The sequence below is a fragment of the Malus sylvestris genome, chromosome 13 (genome assembly GCF_916048215.2).
Source record: "Malus sylvestris chromosome 13, drMalSylv7.2, whole genome shotgun sequence".
Classification (NCBI taxonomy): Eukaryota; Viridiplantae; Streptophyta; class Magnoliopsida; order Rosales; family Rosaceae; genus Malus; species Malus sylvestris.
In genome coordinates this window covers 21,065,253-21,079,415 of record NC_062272.1, presented here as the reverse complement: position 1 = coordinate 21,079,415, position 14,163 = coordinate 21,065,253, and the positions used below count along the sequence as shown (strand labels likewise).

Here is a 14,163-nt window from a genome sequence, read left to right as displayed (position 1 = left end):
AACACCACCCCCATAAGATTTTCTTTCTTTTCGATACTCTCACTAAACTGCCGACGTGTCACGTGTGCAACGGACGGAAGACAAAACCTGTAATGTAGTTTAAGGAGAAAAACTTACATGCCCCATTATTTATAGCACTCATCACGCAATTACGAGTGATGAATGCTAAGGTACCGTTTGGTACGTGGGACAGAATGGAACTAAGTGGAACGAGATGTTCCGTCCCACGTTTGGTGCGCCTAAAACAGGTGGAAAACGCTGTTCCACGGGATAAATTTTGGGTGAATTTCCATTCCGCCTCACCCCCTGGAACGACTCTTTCCACATCCGTGTAACACAAAATTATAACATTTCCATCTCCTTCCTCCTTGTTTCCATTCGAGGGCATCTTTGCTCCCTCTCTGTTCCGTCCCGTCCTGTCCTGTCCCATCTCGTCCCGTCCCATTCCGTCCCGTTTGTATACCAAACGATACCTAAAGGAACAAACAGGTTTACACACCGGGACACCTGAATTTTTCCCGTACTTTATGTGCTACCAAGCTCACACATGCATGTCAAACCACAATCTTCCCGATAACTTGGCAAATGAAAATCATGCCTGGGAAAAAATCAAAAGTCAAAATTCAAAAAGCAAATGGCTACATATAGGTTACAATCAAAATTGAAATCATGAGATCAAATGTGGACAACTGGTATCAGATGCTATGACTGGTGACAAACAACAGCCTTGCAAGACAAGTCATCATCTACAGTCCAAATACCGAATTCTTGAAGCCGCTTCTGAACTAAATCTGAAGCCATATCACTAGACCAAAAGACCATCTGTTTTCCATCCCCCAAAGATTCATTAACATTACTGTTAACGATCATGAGACCAAGGCTTGTCTCGTCCAGACTCTTGACCTTCACACCCTTCTCTTCCACAAGCTTTGCCATTATATAACCAAAACTTATGCTCTGTCTTACTAGCAAAGAGTTCGCCATTGTTGCAAATTTGGATATAAAATCATCACCACCAATATTCTGAGCGAAAGATCTTCTGGCAAAGAAAAGTTCTGAGCTCTTCCCTACGTAGAAATCGTATGAGGGATCAGACTCAACAAAAAGGTCACTGCTGAGAGGAAGCATGTTCCCATCCACCACCCAGGCATTGTACCCAGATTCTAAACACTTTTTTAATACATAGACCTTGATCATTTCCACATATGAATCTTGGAGAGACATCAATTTGTAAGCTCCGACACTCTTCAGGAACTGGTTTGTACCAATCACCGGATGTCCTCTTCTTGCCAGATCAAACACGAAGTCAGATTCAGGGCCAATAAGTACATAGTTCCATATATTTAGACTTTCAAAGTGGCAGAGCAAGTTCCTTACTGCCAGCTCTGATACCCCAAATAGGCTCACAATAATAACGGTGTCATGTTTCTGCACAGAATTAAGAACAGACCCAAGTTCATCAAGGCTCCCAACAACTCTGTCAGGAAATTTTTCTCTGAAACAAAAATCATACCACTTAAGATCACTCAATGGTTGCATATCCCAAAAATCTGAATCAAGATAACTTTTATCCAGTATATGGGAATCAGGCCCAGCTGTTTTCCCATAATTAACACCAGCATCCCGGTGAGAGACACTGAGCGCTCTCTCGTGCAAAAAATTGGTGTAGATATTAAAATAGCCACGGGTATGAATGAATTTAATGAACCAAGGTGTCCATATCTTCTCTCCCATCTTTTTATACCACCCTGTTGTCACCTGCACATGAATTTAACATCTCAACTGAGGAATGAGTGAGATTGTAAAAGTTATCCATTTGTAGTTTGTTCATCCATTTGTAGTTTGTTCCCGTGTTTACCTATAAGGCAACAACAAATCAAATAAAAGTTATCCAATTGTAGTTTGCTACTGTGTGCCAACAACAAATCAAATAAATGGAAATTACAAAGGTAGGTTGTCCCTTTCTTTTCCATTCGTTTTCATGAACAAAAAAGTAAAAGAAATATGCCAAGCTAAAAGAGGATTTAATTGCAACCTTATTTTCAAATCCAAATATTCAAAACTGAAATCCAAATATTCAGCACTGAAATTTGATTTGCCTTTACATAATACAATCATGCAAACTAGTATCTTATAACATTCTTGCCAACCTACATCATTCAGATCAGAATCAGGTATCGGACAATGCTCAAAGTACAAGAAATTCAGTACTCGTACTAACCATAAGCCCTTTTACATTTTCCTTTTTGGGTAACTAAATTAGAAATAAGGCATTCCAAGATTGATATTCTAAAGAAAAATAACAAACAAAGAAACCAAAATAGGATGGTACCTGGGACAAACCTTGGTCGCTGCAGTGATGCCCCGTAGATGTAGGGACGATGGTTAGAGGCATTGTAATAGTAATTCACAACCAGACTTCTCAGGAACTTGTAATACAGCGGTGAGACCTCCAAGTCATCTTCCACAACAAAAACGAACTCGTTGTCAGAACTGGGCCACCAGGCCTCCAACCATTGGGCCTGAAGGCCAACATTTGCAGTCCGGTAATGGATGAGTTTGTTCCCAAATTTCCACTCAAACCCATCTACAAACTCCAAAATGTGATGCGACTCCTGCAACTTTTGATCAATGTTTGAAGGGGGATCCCCGAGGGCCAAATGGTCTACGTAGACATGGAGATGGACCTCGTCAGTGAGGTAGTTAGCGGCAGCAAGGGAACGTAGGCAGCGAGCTACCGAGTCAAGCCGATTGAAGGCAAGGACCTTGATGATGAAGGTGAAATTGGGGTTAGAGTTAGAATTTTGGGGAAGGAGAGTGAATTTAGGGTTAAGGCTTGGGGGGGAGTGGGGAAGAGAGGAGTGGTAGTAGGAGAAGAAGAAGAGGACGGAGAGAGAAAAGAGGAGGAGTGGGAGGAAGTGTCTCCTTGGTCCCACCATTTCAGTAGGGCTAGGTTTGGGATTTGAAAGTAGAGAAGGTCATTGTGTTTACGTTGAAGATGTTCAAATAGCTTTGAGGATGAATAGATTCAATTAACTAAGGTGTTCATATCTTATCTCCCATCTTTGTTGTCACCTGCACATAAAGTTCACATCTTAACTGAGTAATAATACCAAGATTGGTTTGGTCTAATATGGGGTTAAGAAGATTGATTAGTTAAATAACACTAGTTTGGGTTTGATTTACAATAAAATTGAACTATCTAATAAATGTTTTCACATTAAAAATAAAAATTGAATAAAATAAACAATTCTTATATCATTATGGCATAAAACAGTAAATTAAAAAACATATATTCTATATGAAATATTTCCCGTCTTTCTTTTTGTTGGATTGAAATATTTAACTATCAAAATATTAACAGTGATGTTCATCACAAATCTTTTCATATCGACCAAGTTTATGAAGTGCTATCCATTGACAATGAAATGATACTTAAAAATAGAACTCATCTTATCAATCTCCATATCTAAAACCAACACAATCAAGAAACGAAAATCTTAATGCAAATTCAACCCAGTAAATGTGATAACCAATATCTTCAATGCAGCAAACACTAGATTCCGTATACATGTTAGTAAAATGCATTTCAGCCCTCAGTCTCCATTTCCTGGTTCAAAGTTTTATAGTATATTGGCACAAGTTAGTGAAAGGCAACTACATCATCGAGCTTCCAAAAACGTAGCAGTTTAAAATTCTGTGACGTCAACGTGGCTGAGAGCATTAAAATGCATGAGAAACATGTGACCAGAGAGATGCAATAAGGTCTAGAATAATAGATCAAGACAACATGTTAAAGCAAGAATTTTTTTAGTATAAAGGGATAAAAAAACATATAAACCAGGAAACTATTAAGATCGAAAAGCACCATCTAAACAAAACATTACACAAAACTAGAGAACCAAATGCACATTGGTTTCTACACACCAGGGAAAATTTACAAACCAAACCAATTTGCCAAAAAGAGAGTAGTCCTCAAATCATGGCATGGATTCTCTTTGTTCTAGAAGAACTTGTGCATAATGTAATTGGCATCGTCGTCACAGCCAGTTAAGCATCCGATAGACACCAAACCCAGTTAAGCATTATACACACCATCTAGATAAAACATTGCAGAACTACAGAACAAACAATAAATGAACCTTGTTTTCCACACTTCAAAGAAAGTTAAGAAAGTGTACAACTTGAATAGAATTTCGGACAAGTGGGTTCACTTTGTTCTAAAAGAACTTGTGCAGAATGCAGTGCAATCACCATTGTTGTCCCTAACAGTTAAGCATCAGAAAAACACCCAGGTCCCAACCCAGTAAAGAATTACATTTCTATTTGGTAAAATTACGCTTTAATCTTCAGATACTAATTTAATCAGCTACAAAGAGCAATTTTCACAAACATATTAATGATTTAAAACAAATAAATAAATAAATAACCCATTAAAAAAAAAAAAAAAAAACTTACTTGCATGTTGCTAAGATGCGAGAGTGATCAGGACAAAGCTGCGAGATCTATATGAGAAGGAGGGTGTGAGATCCAGAGGGCGACGAAAATCAGAGACGGAGCTGGGGGATGCTCATCGATGGCGTAAAGTGGTTAGAGATGGCCGGAGATGCAATGGAAGCCGAAGGTGGAAAAACTCGGCCTTTGTTTCTATCAGTGGTGCTTTTGTTTGGGCTCTTGTTTGTTTAGTGACAAGTGCGGTGGATTGGAAAACAATCCCAGTCCAAGTTCAGCGTTACCGCCAAATACAAAATTGGGCTGGTCTATCTCAACCCACTTCTGCGTACCTTTATCAGCTCAACAATACCAGAGTACAAATAAAGGAGCTCATTTAGAAGTATTTTTAAAATGATTGAAAATACGTGTGATGAAATTAATACAGTTTAATAGTATTCATTTTCACTTGTAAGTCAGATATCTTAGGTTCAATTCTCACCAAATGCGAATTTGAACCACATTATTGCTAGCTCATTTTGAGGCTCAGCCCACCCCCTCTTCCTTAGTGTTAATGATATTATTTGTTCAAACAAAAAAAAAGCAGTTAAAGTGCTTTTTGGAGGAAGCCTTAGGTATGTACTTTTTGTAGGAAGTACTAAAAGTGTTTTTCCAAGATCCATTGGGATTTTTACTTAGGATTAGTTTCATAAACATTTTTACCAAAAACGCTTTCAGTTAATTTAAAATCACTTTCAAATGAGCCCCAAAACAATATATATGCGCTCAAGCGTAATCAAATTAGTAACTTAACACAATATTAATCACTTGTTTGGATCCTCTCTACAAAGTAATTTCATGATTCAACTATTCATCTATAGATCATCATTTATAGATCATTCTTATAAAAAAATATACTCAAAATCAAATATCGTTTAGAATATTTTGCAATTTTATCAATAACGCTGTATTCATCTATTATGTGGGCATGTGTGTTTTTTATTTGTATTCACAACCATGGTCCATGTGTTTTTTATTTTTATTTTTTTATGGAAAATACTATGGTCCATGTGTTTTTAACTCAACTATATATATACTCGTTTAACAAAACTGGAAATGAGTGCTACAGTAGTGAAGTAAAAAGTGATTAAACAAAAGAAAATTCTTTTCAGTGAATAGGATTGCATTTCTACATTAGATTTGTTGTATCTATTTTTTTATGATACAATCGGATTGCATTTCTCTTATATACTTTATTTAAACCAGCATAAAGGATGTGAGGACAAAGATGTCACTAAAAGCTAAGCTTGACATGAGCAAGTTAAAGTACTACTGTAAAGTTTCACAAAAGAAAATACTAATGTAAAGAAGCATTTCAAGCAATCATGTGTGCACTTTCATGTTTCTCAATGTACTTATGAGTCATACTAGCCGACTGTTAGTTTAACAGTATTTCTCTTTATTCTAAAGATATTTCTCTTTATTTTGTTGAAAAACATCTTAAATTTGAATCTTACTAGATAGCTAACACAAATATTTAAGAAGTACAAATGTTAGTTTTCATCCTAAAAGAAGTTTGAACTTTGGGAAGGATGTTGGAAATATGATGGAAGTAGTCGAACTCTTATTGAATATAAGATCAAAACAAGACGAAGCTTTTATGTGATGAAACATAAGAGAAGAGGAAGAAGAGAAAGGGAAGCCTCTATAAAAATTATACAACTCCATACTTAAGCTAATGCCTTTTTGATTTCCAAGAGCTTGTCTAGCAAGTACCAATAAAAGTTTTGACAAAAAAAAAAAAAAAAAAGTACCAATAAAAGTAAAGCAACATTAAAATAATTACAATTCTCCTCCAAATTAAAATTGTAGGCTGTTATTTGAAAATAAAAGTAAAAAGCATGGTAAATAAGTAGGTACCCTTGGATCGCATTATTTCACAACCCAAATTCACCACTTGTTTGTTACACTAGAATAATCAAAATCTGCTCTGAAATTCAATAAAAGGGAACGACCAAGTTGGTGAGCAGACTAGGTTTGCCTGTTGAACAAGCTGAAGCTGTGTTGAAATTACCATGGATATCATCCAAGTTCCACAAACCATCCCACAGATAATTGTCCTCATTAGTGGAGGCAGGTTCAGGCATATAGACATTGCCATGCAACATGGAGCAGAAGAATCCTTGCTCCTGATCAGCTGTGTTGGGGTATACAGTGGTAGTAGTAGAGGTCTCCGAATCCGGCTTCACTTGAGGCCAGCAGGATGATATTTTATTGTTGTCATTTTCATCCAGTAAGGCCATGATTTTCTTGACATCTGCTTGATTAATCTGTTGCAACTGTTGCTGCTGCTGGTGAAACTGTTGCCTCCTTAAGAGGCGATTTTTCGCTTTCTCGGAGGCATCAGAAGGCGCTTTCACTGCCTTTTTCTTGAAATGGGTCCTCCAGTAGTTCTTGATTTCGTTGTCAGTCCTTCCGGGCAAACTCCTTGCAATTGTTGACCATCTGTGTTTGTTTCAAATGACCAAATTAAGCCTTCATATAACAATAGAAAAAAAGTATCTAAAAATATAAATAATAAGTAAACAAATATTTACCTATTTCCCCATCTTGCATGAAGGTCTACAATGATTCTCTCTTCATGTGGAGTAATTTGCCCCCTCTTAAGGTCTGGCCTCAAATAATTCACCCACCTCAATCTGCAGCTCTTTCCATTTCTCTTCAGTCCTATATAATTATACAACAACAAAAAAACAAGTTAATCCCATTTATTCAATGGATATATACACACACACACATATGTATATGCACATAGGAGGGCTCAAGACCTAACTGTAACCGGTTAGCAAGTTTAGTTGAGCTATAATATTTTTCTCAGGTCTAGTATATACAAAGAGTACTAGCTAGAATGGAGTTGCATACCTGCAAGCCTAGCGACAGAGTTCCATCTGCCTTCACCATGAACCCTCACATACTCAATAAGCAACCTATCTTCCTCAGCAGTCCAAGGCCCCTTTCTCCAACCCTCCTCTTCTATTAAACCCCAACCCATATGGTGACCTGCCATCATTCCCAAATACATGTGTGAAAGCTTAGCACGACTTTTGTGTTATGCTTAGGTAATAGGTATGCTTACCCAAAGATGTTGTCTTCCAAATGGTGTGGTATTTTTGGAAGTGGTTGTTTGCATATTTATACATCTGCAGCATGAGCCCTCTCACTCTGTAAAATCCCATCAGTCAATTTGCTGTCGTTTTCAAAATCTTCCCTTTGCTTTCCACTAATTGAGGTACGATCTGATCTCTCACAAATATCAGTTTAATTTATTTATCTTTCTTATCTTTTAGAGAGAGATTTCAACTTGCGATTTGAGAATTAATTAATTACAATATATAAAAAATTGTTATGGAGCATTTCAAGAAATTCATTGTGCACTCAAAATTTTTTATAAGTAGAAAAAAAAGTACACTTATAAAGACTGTACAATAAAATATGTAGAATGTTAATAACATAATCTTAAAAAAATATCTGTTATTGGCGCCTACATGCTATATGATCGTTATCCACCTCAACTTTATAAAATACAAGTGAACATTTGTATAAAGAGCAAGATTTGGATTACAATTTTGGGGTGTCAATCACAAAACACTCTGCCACACTTTTTCCGTATGTAATTTGTCTATATGATGGTTTCATGACTTAAGTTTGATCTCCCTATGGTGTGCACCTTTATTTATTTATTTATTTATTTTTTTTTGTGGAAACTTATGGTGTGCACCTTTGGTGCGTGTTCTCATTCACCTAATGAAACAACAATCAAGTTAATTTTGATTAATCTAGCATTTTCGCTCACTACCATAATTATAGTATATGTTCATCATACATTTCATCATCTAACACGTGTCATTTCAACTAACTTTGTTTATTTATATTCAATGTTTCTTTTTTAATTTTGCAAAAAAAAAAATATGGTTAAGTGAAAAGACATGTGTCAGATAATGAGGTGTATTATGAATATACACTATAGTTTATAGTGGTGAGAAAAAATACACCGATTTCATAAGGGAATTGTTATTAGTACTTAAAAAATCTCATTCTATACTCCAAACTTCTATATTAGGAAAAAAAAAATACACTTATGAGAAGTGTACAATGAGATTTTTGGAGTGTCAATAACACTTCCCTTTCATAAAACATCGAGAAAAATAAACCTATCAATTTAATGGTTAGAAATGCGTTCACATTGTAGAAAATCCATCTTTATGGTCTAAGTGTCTTCATCAATGATTTATGATTTAACATCATGGATCAACCCCAAATATTAGACCAATCAAGTGGCTAATATGCTTCAATCAACAAGATCAAAATTTTTGGTTCAAACAAGGGCATTTTTTTTAACAAACGATACTATTTACACTAAGGAAGAGGATGTGGGCTTAGCCTCACAATGGACTAACAATAATGTGGTTCAAATTCGCCTTTGACGAGAACCGAACTTAAAACCTCTCACTTACAAATGAAAAGTAATATCACTAGATCATAATACTAAGTGTCTATGTCAAGGCATTTTAGGAAGCTAGAAATATGCCATTTGCACAGGGTGACATATTCTAGTAGGATCCAAAACGTTAAGTTCTTGAAGTGCGACAAAAGAGAAATAGGAATTCCATGGATTGAGGCCACGTACATAGTGATTATGCATTTGGACAACAAGAATTAGTAGCTCCATTAGCATACTAAGCATAGCCTGATATATTTTAAATTAAAATTAAGTCGGTGGTGGCATCGTTTAACTTGAAAATTACTAGAGGACCAATGTGGTTCGACCTGGTGTTGGATTTGCTTACTTCTTAAGGAGATTGTTCCAAGGAATCACTCTAAAGGATGAATTAAATATTAATTTGATGATGCCATTTTGGGTATTGGGGAATTATAATTCTCTAGGTATTGATGGTCTTGGAACGTCACCTAGGAGACACGTGGTACTTTTTATTATTTTCTATTATATTTTTGGAATGATAGTGCTTTATGGACCACACGCAGCATGGGTTTTTTATGTTGTAAAATTGTAAAATTGATTTGCGGGTGAAGGCGATGTTATGAAAATAAGTAATTTGTACACATGAAAGATGATGGATTATGAGACAAATAAATATTAACTTTGGGCAAGTTTATTTATTTATTCTTCGATGTGAACTCATAGGGAGGAGGAGAGAATTGGAACTCGAAGCTCAGATTTAAGAGTGAATGCATGATTCAAATCAACAGAATTACAAGTTTCTTGTATTTTGAGAAAGTTTGTTAGGTAAACACATTCGTTACCTGACATGCATGCGGATATAAAATGTTTTGTGTTGGCATTAATATATGGTGTTCTAAAGTCACTCATATTATATACTCATTGTTATAAAAATTTCCACCTAGCACCACTTAGGCCCCATCTAGACACTAGGCAGCTGGTCACCGTTCCAATTAATACCTAAGAATTTCAAAATTAAGAAAGGGTGCATAGACCTGCTTAAGCACCCACCTAGCCTGCCCAAACTCACCTAGACACCTGCCTAGGTTGAGACTCTCATTTAGACCGAAAATACAAAACTTTCATTTTGCATTTTATTTTTTCCAATATTGTAAGAGACTTGTTGAATACTTAGATTAACACACATTATATCCTTATTCCTCATGTTTTCATTATGTTCTAATACTTTATAATCTATATGTCATTTTATTTTGCAACTTATGTATCCCAATGAAATTATGTGCTTTATAAGTATAAGGATACTTTGGATGTGGTCCCTAATCCTTAACATTCTTTGACTAAAATTTTAATGGTATTCAAAGTTTGATCAAAGTCCCTTGACTTTGTACACCTCATTATATTACAATTAATATTTATATTTTTATAGTTTTGACATTAATTGTTTGATATTTTATGAGATTTATAATCTTATAAATTTAAAATCTCTCATTATAATACTATTAGAAACGGTTACAATAAAAAAATTCAAACATTTTGATTGAATAAATGGATAAAAACTATGTAAAAGTAAGAAATAATAAATGGCAAAAGAATGTATCCATAGTGTTAAAAAAATTGGTACATTTTACAAAAAAATTGGTACATTTCACATATAACAAAGTTGTACATTAATAAAGAAGAATGGGTACATTATAAATAAATTAGGTTACAGATAAAAGATTAAAAAAATACTAGTACAAATGAATTTAAAAAAAATATAGGCGCTAAAAGAAATTAATACATGGGTACAAAATAAAACTAAAAAGAAAATACTACAAATTTAAAAAATGTTGCAAATTAAAAGTGGGTACAAACTAAAAATATAAATATATGATACAAAGTTTAGGCATAAAACATAAATATACCATATGTAATTTTTCTATCATTGATTAAATATACAATGTCACGTGACGGTATACACATGGGTACAAACACAAATAAAACTTTAAAAAATATGGGCACAAAAAGAAACTAATGTATGGGTACAAATTAAAAATGAAAAATAAATTGGTACAAATTAAAAATAGGTACAAACTAAAAATAAAAATATATGAAAAAAAATTTAGCCATAAATATAAATATACTAATTGTAACATTTTTAACACTAAAGGAATATATTTAACAATAAAAATATTTTATTATTCAAATAATTAATAATGTTATTAATACCCAAGGACCTTGTTCAAAAATTGAAAATGAATAGGATTTTAATCAATGGAGTAGCAAAAAGAAGGACGTGAACCTAATTTATCCTAAGTATAATTAGGCACATATTTATATAATATATAACAAATTTACTTCAATCCGTCTAGTCCGCTTAAGTGTTAAAGTCCAACTTGCAGCCTGACTAGTGCCTAGTGTCTTTTAGAACCTTGTATATACTAGTAGACCTTGGTAAAGCTTGGTTACCGTTAATGTGGATTAGTAATGCTCAAGATGAACACATTAAGACATATTAGACGCAAGAGTCACAATGATTTGTTACTTGTTACTTTCCTAGAAACTTACTGGGCAATGATATATATAAACTTAGTGTTAAAACCCTTGAAGCTCTAGAAAAATCTTATAAACTTAGTGGACACTAAAATATTTATAAGATTCGAAATCTTCTTTTGAGTACGTTTGCATATGCACTTTCTCCACACACACACACACACACACACACACACACAAAACCCCTTAAAACTACTTCCTAAAGAAATATATAATAGGAGTTTTCCAGAAGTTAACTAAGCACTCAAAAGTACTTTGTCATCGAAGTGTTTACAATCCTGATAAAAGAGTAATGCTAGGTAGAATAAATTTTTTAAACCAAATTTGTAAACTAAATGATGTGATTGTAGATGATTAGATTATTAATTAAGTGTCGATTAACGTGCTTATTTCTTATTGATGACACATTATTTGGTTTTCCAATTTGATTTTAAAAATTTGGTGTCCCTAATATTACTCCTCATAAAATCATTCTCAAGTACATCGTCCTTATATCGTTTTGCCATCATATGCTAGATCAAACCTCAGTTCTACCATGCATGATGCATCTGTTTATTTATTTTTATTACATAAATATAGTTCTCTTATTCGAAGGAACTTATATTTTACTTAGAAGCACTGCCGGTCACCGGTTACTCAGAAGCGCTGCCAGTCACCGGCGTTATAGGCCAACTGACCAATTGCAACCTGCTCATCCCCAACAGAGTTGCTTCTTTAACCGTATAGAGTAACCTTACGAGCTTCGGTTTAAAGTTTCACTCTCGAGGTGCGCAAAAGCTTCAGTACAAAGTACAAACACTAAAAGCGCTTTTGCCAAATATTGTATTTGTTGGAATTTAGAATTATTTTATTGTTTGAATTTGGGCTTAGCCCATTAGTATTAGGATTTTGTTTTCTCGCTTATTAAGATTAGGTGAGTTCTCTATATATATGATGCTTTGTAGCTCGTAGAATATTAAGTCAGTCAAGATGTAGCCTCTTCGGTTTATGTAACCTTCTTGGCAATTCAATTTAATAAAGTTTTATATTCAGTTAGTTCATTTGTTCGTTGCGTACTCTGATTTTCAACTTGGTATCAGAGTAGGTTTGATCTTTCGGGATTTAATATGTTCTTAATAGAGTATCCATGTTGTTTGTTTGATATTAGTTTTCAGTATTAGTTTTGAAAAAAAAAAAAATTGAGTCAGTTTGCTGCATCATGTCATCGTCCCCTGCTACACTCAGCGACCGCCACTGGTTTTGATGAAGCCCAGACCCGAGAACCACAAACTCGGATCCAGTTCGTCTCCGCCTTGGATCATTTACAGTCCAACACGCACCACCATCTTTGCTGCTACATCCATTGTTCCACGATCAACCTGCCCTTCTCGCACCAGACCACCATCATTTGCCTGCAACCTACCCGCACTAGTGAAATTGCCCGTGCTCCAGCCACTGCACTCATTGCAGCCAAGTTCGATGAATTGGACCACCGTCGCACCACTTCGTCGCCCTACACTTGAACCGTACCCATTTGCTGTGCTTGTTTTGCAGGTATGAAGAAGACCACATAAGGAAGGAGACCTTCGCAAAGAGAAAATAAAAAATAATTGGCTTGGTTCGAGGCCCACGGGTTGTATGGCATTTTAGGCTCTTACTGGTTGTTTTTAAGAAAGCTTCCGCCATATGGAGTTTGTTGTTGCCTACCACCACCACGATTGCTTGAGTGATTGGGTTGATGACCACTCGAGTGACGTTGTGCACCTGGTTAGTAATTGGATCGTTTGCCGGAATCTGCTTGCTTGCTTGTTCGCTTGGATTGTTCGTTTGCTCACTTCATTGCCCGCTTGCCTTGTCGTGTCCGCCTAACGGAGCTTGCATCCGCATCTACTTGTTGGCAAACTCATGACGTGTACTGCCATGAGTTTGATGGGGGGTGTTGGAATTTAGGATTATTTTATTGTTTAAATTTGGGCTTAGCCCGTTAGTATTAGGGTTTTGTTTTCTTGCTTATTAGGGTTATGTTAGTTCTCCATATATATGATGCTTTGTAGCTCGTAGAATATTAAGTTAGTCAAGATGTAGCCTTCTTGGCAATTCAATTTAATAAAGTTTTATATTCGGTTAGTTCGTTTATTCGTTGCGTACTCTGATATTCAACTGTATTTTGTTTGGAAATTGGAATGGCTGTGAACGGTTGAGGATCTTTTTTGGATTCTTACAATCAATTCATCTTAGTTGTTCATTATACATTGTGTAATTAGTTTTAGTAAGTACTGTTTGTGTTCAATTTTAAATAAAAAGTTCAAAATAATTTCTAGCGTAGGATAATTGATGAATGACTAAAATGAACTGATTCCTAGGATCCTCGCAAAGAGGATCCGGTTCCACTTTGAACCGTCCATGCTTAACTTTAATTCCTAGATATAATCTCCTTTACTTTATTTATTACAATTGATTACACAGCCACCAACCTTAAATGTATGAAATGTTCATATGTTTCTCAGGCACTATATCACATCAGATTTTCTATGATTAATTATTTCTACACAACACTAATCCGTGTTTAGTACGGATAATCAAAGAAAGTGAAACATCTTGCACTTGTTTAACAGCTAAGAATGTGCGTGCTTAAAGCTAGAAAGATCTGACCATGTGGGTTCCTTAATTATTCAACTAACCTTTGCCTAGTTTTTTAATTTTATTTAAGGCCGGGTGTCAATTCAAAGAAGATTAGGATA

General features: G+C 35.1%; 1 protein-coding gene and 1 pseudogene across 1 annotated transcript; both read right to left on the bottom strand.

The window, feature by feature from the left end:
* Positions 1-552: 552 nt before the first annotated feature.
* Positions 553-2,939, bottom strand: LOC126597671 (uncharacterized; annotated as a pseudogene).
* A 3,306-nt stretch (positions 2,940-6,245) lies between these two features.
* Positions 6,246-7,601, bottom strand: LOC126597166 (MYB-like transcription factor EOBI). The gene is made up of 3 exons (XM_050263931.1): positions 7,354-7,601; positions 7,029-7,158; positions 6,246-6,936 (listed from the first exon to the last, which is right to left on the bottom strand). Exons 1-3 carry the CDS (start codon positions 7,511-7,513, stop codon positions 6,429-6,431), a joined length of 798 nt encoding a protein of 265 aa, XP_050119888.1. The 5' UTR covers positions 7,514-7,601; the 3' UTR covers positions 6,246-6,428.
* Positions 7,602-14,163: the final 6,562 nt, after the last annotated feature.

Coding starts and splice junctions, on each gene's coding strand:
- LOC126597166 (XM_050263931.1), bottom strand. CDS start 7,513: ATGTATTTGGGAATGATGGCAGGTCACCATATGGGTTGGGGTTTAATA. Junction 7,159..7,353: donor CTCTGTCGCTAGGCTTGCAG/GTATGCAACTCC, acceptor ATAATTATATAG/GACTGAAGAGAAATGGAAAG. Junction 6,937..7,028: donor CATGCAAGATGGGGAAATAG/GTAAATATTTGT, acceptor AAACAAACACAG/ATGGTCAACAATTGCAAGGA.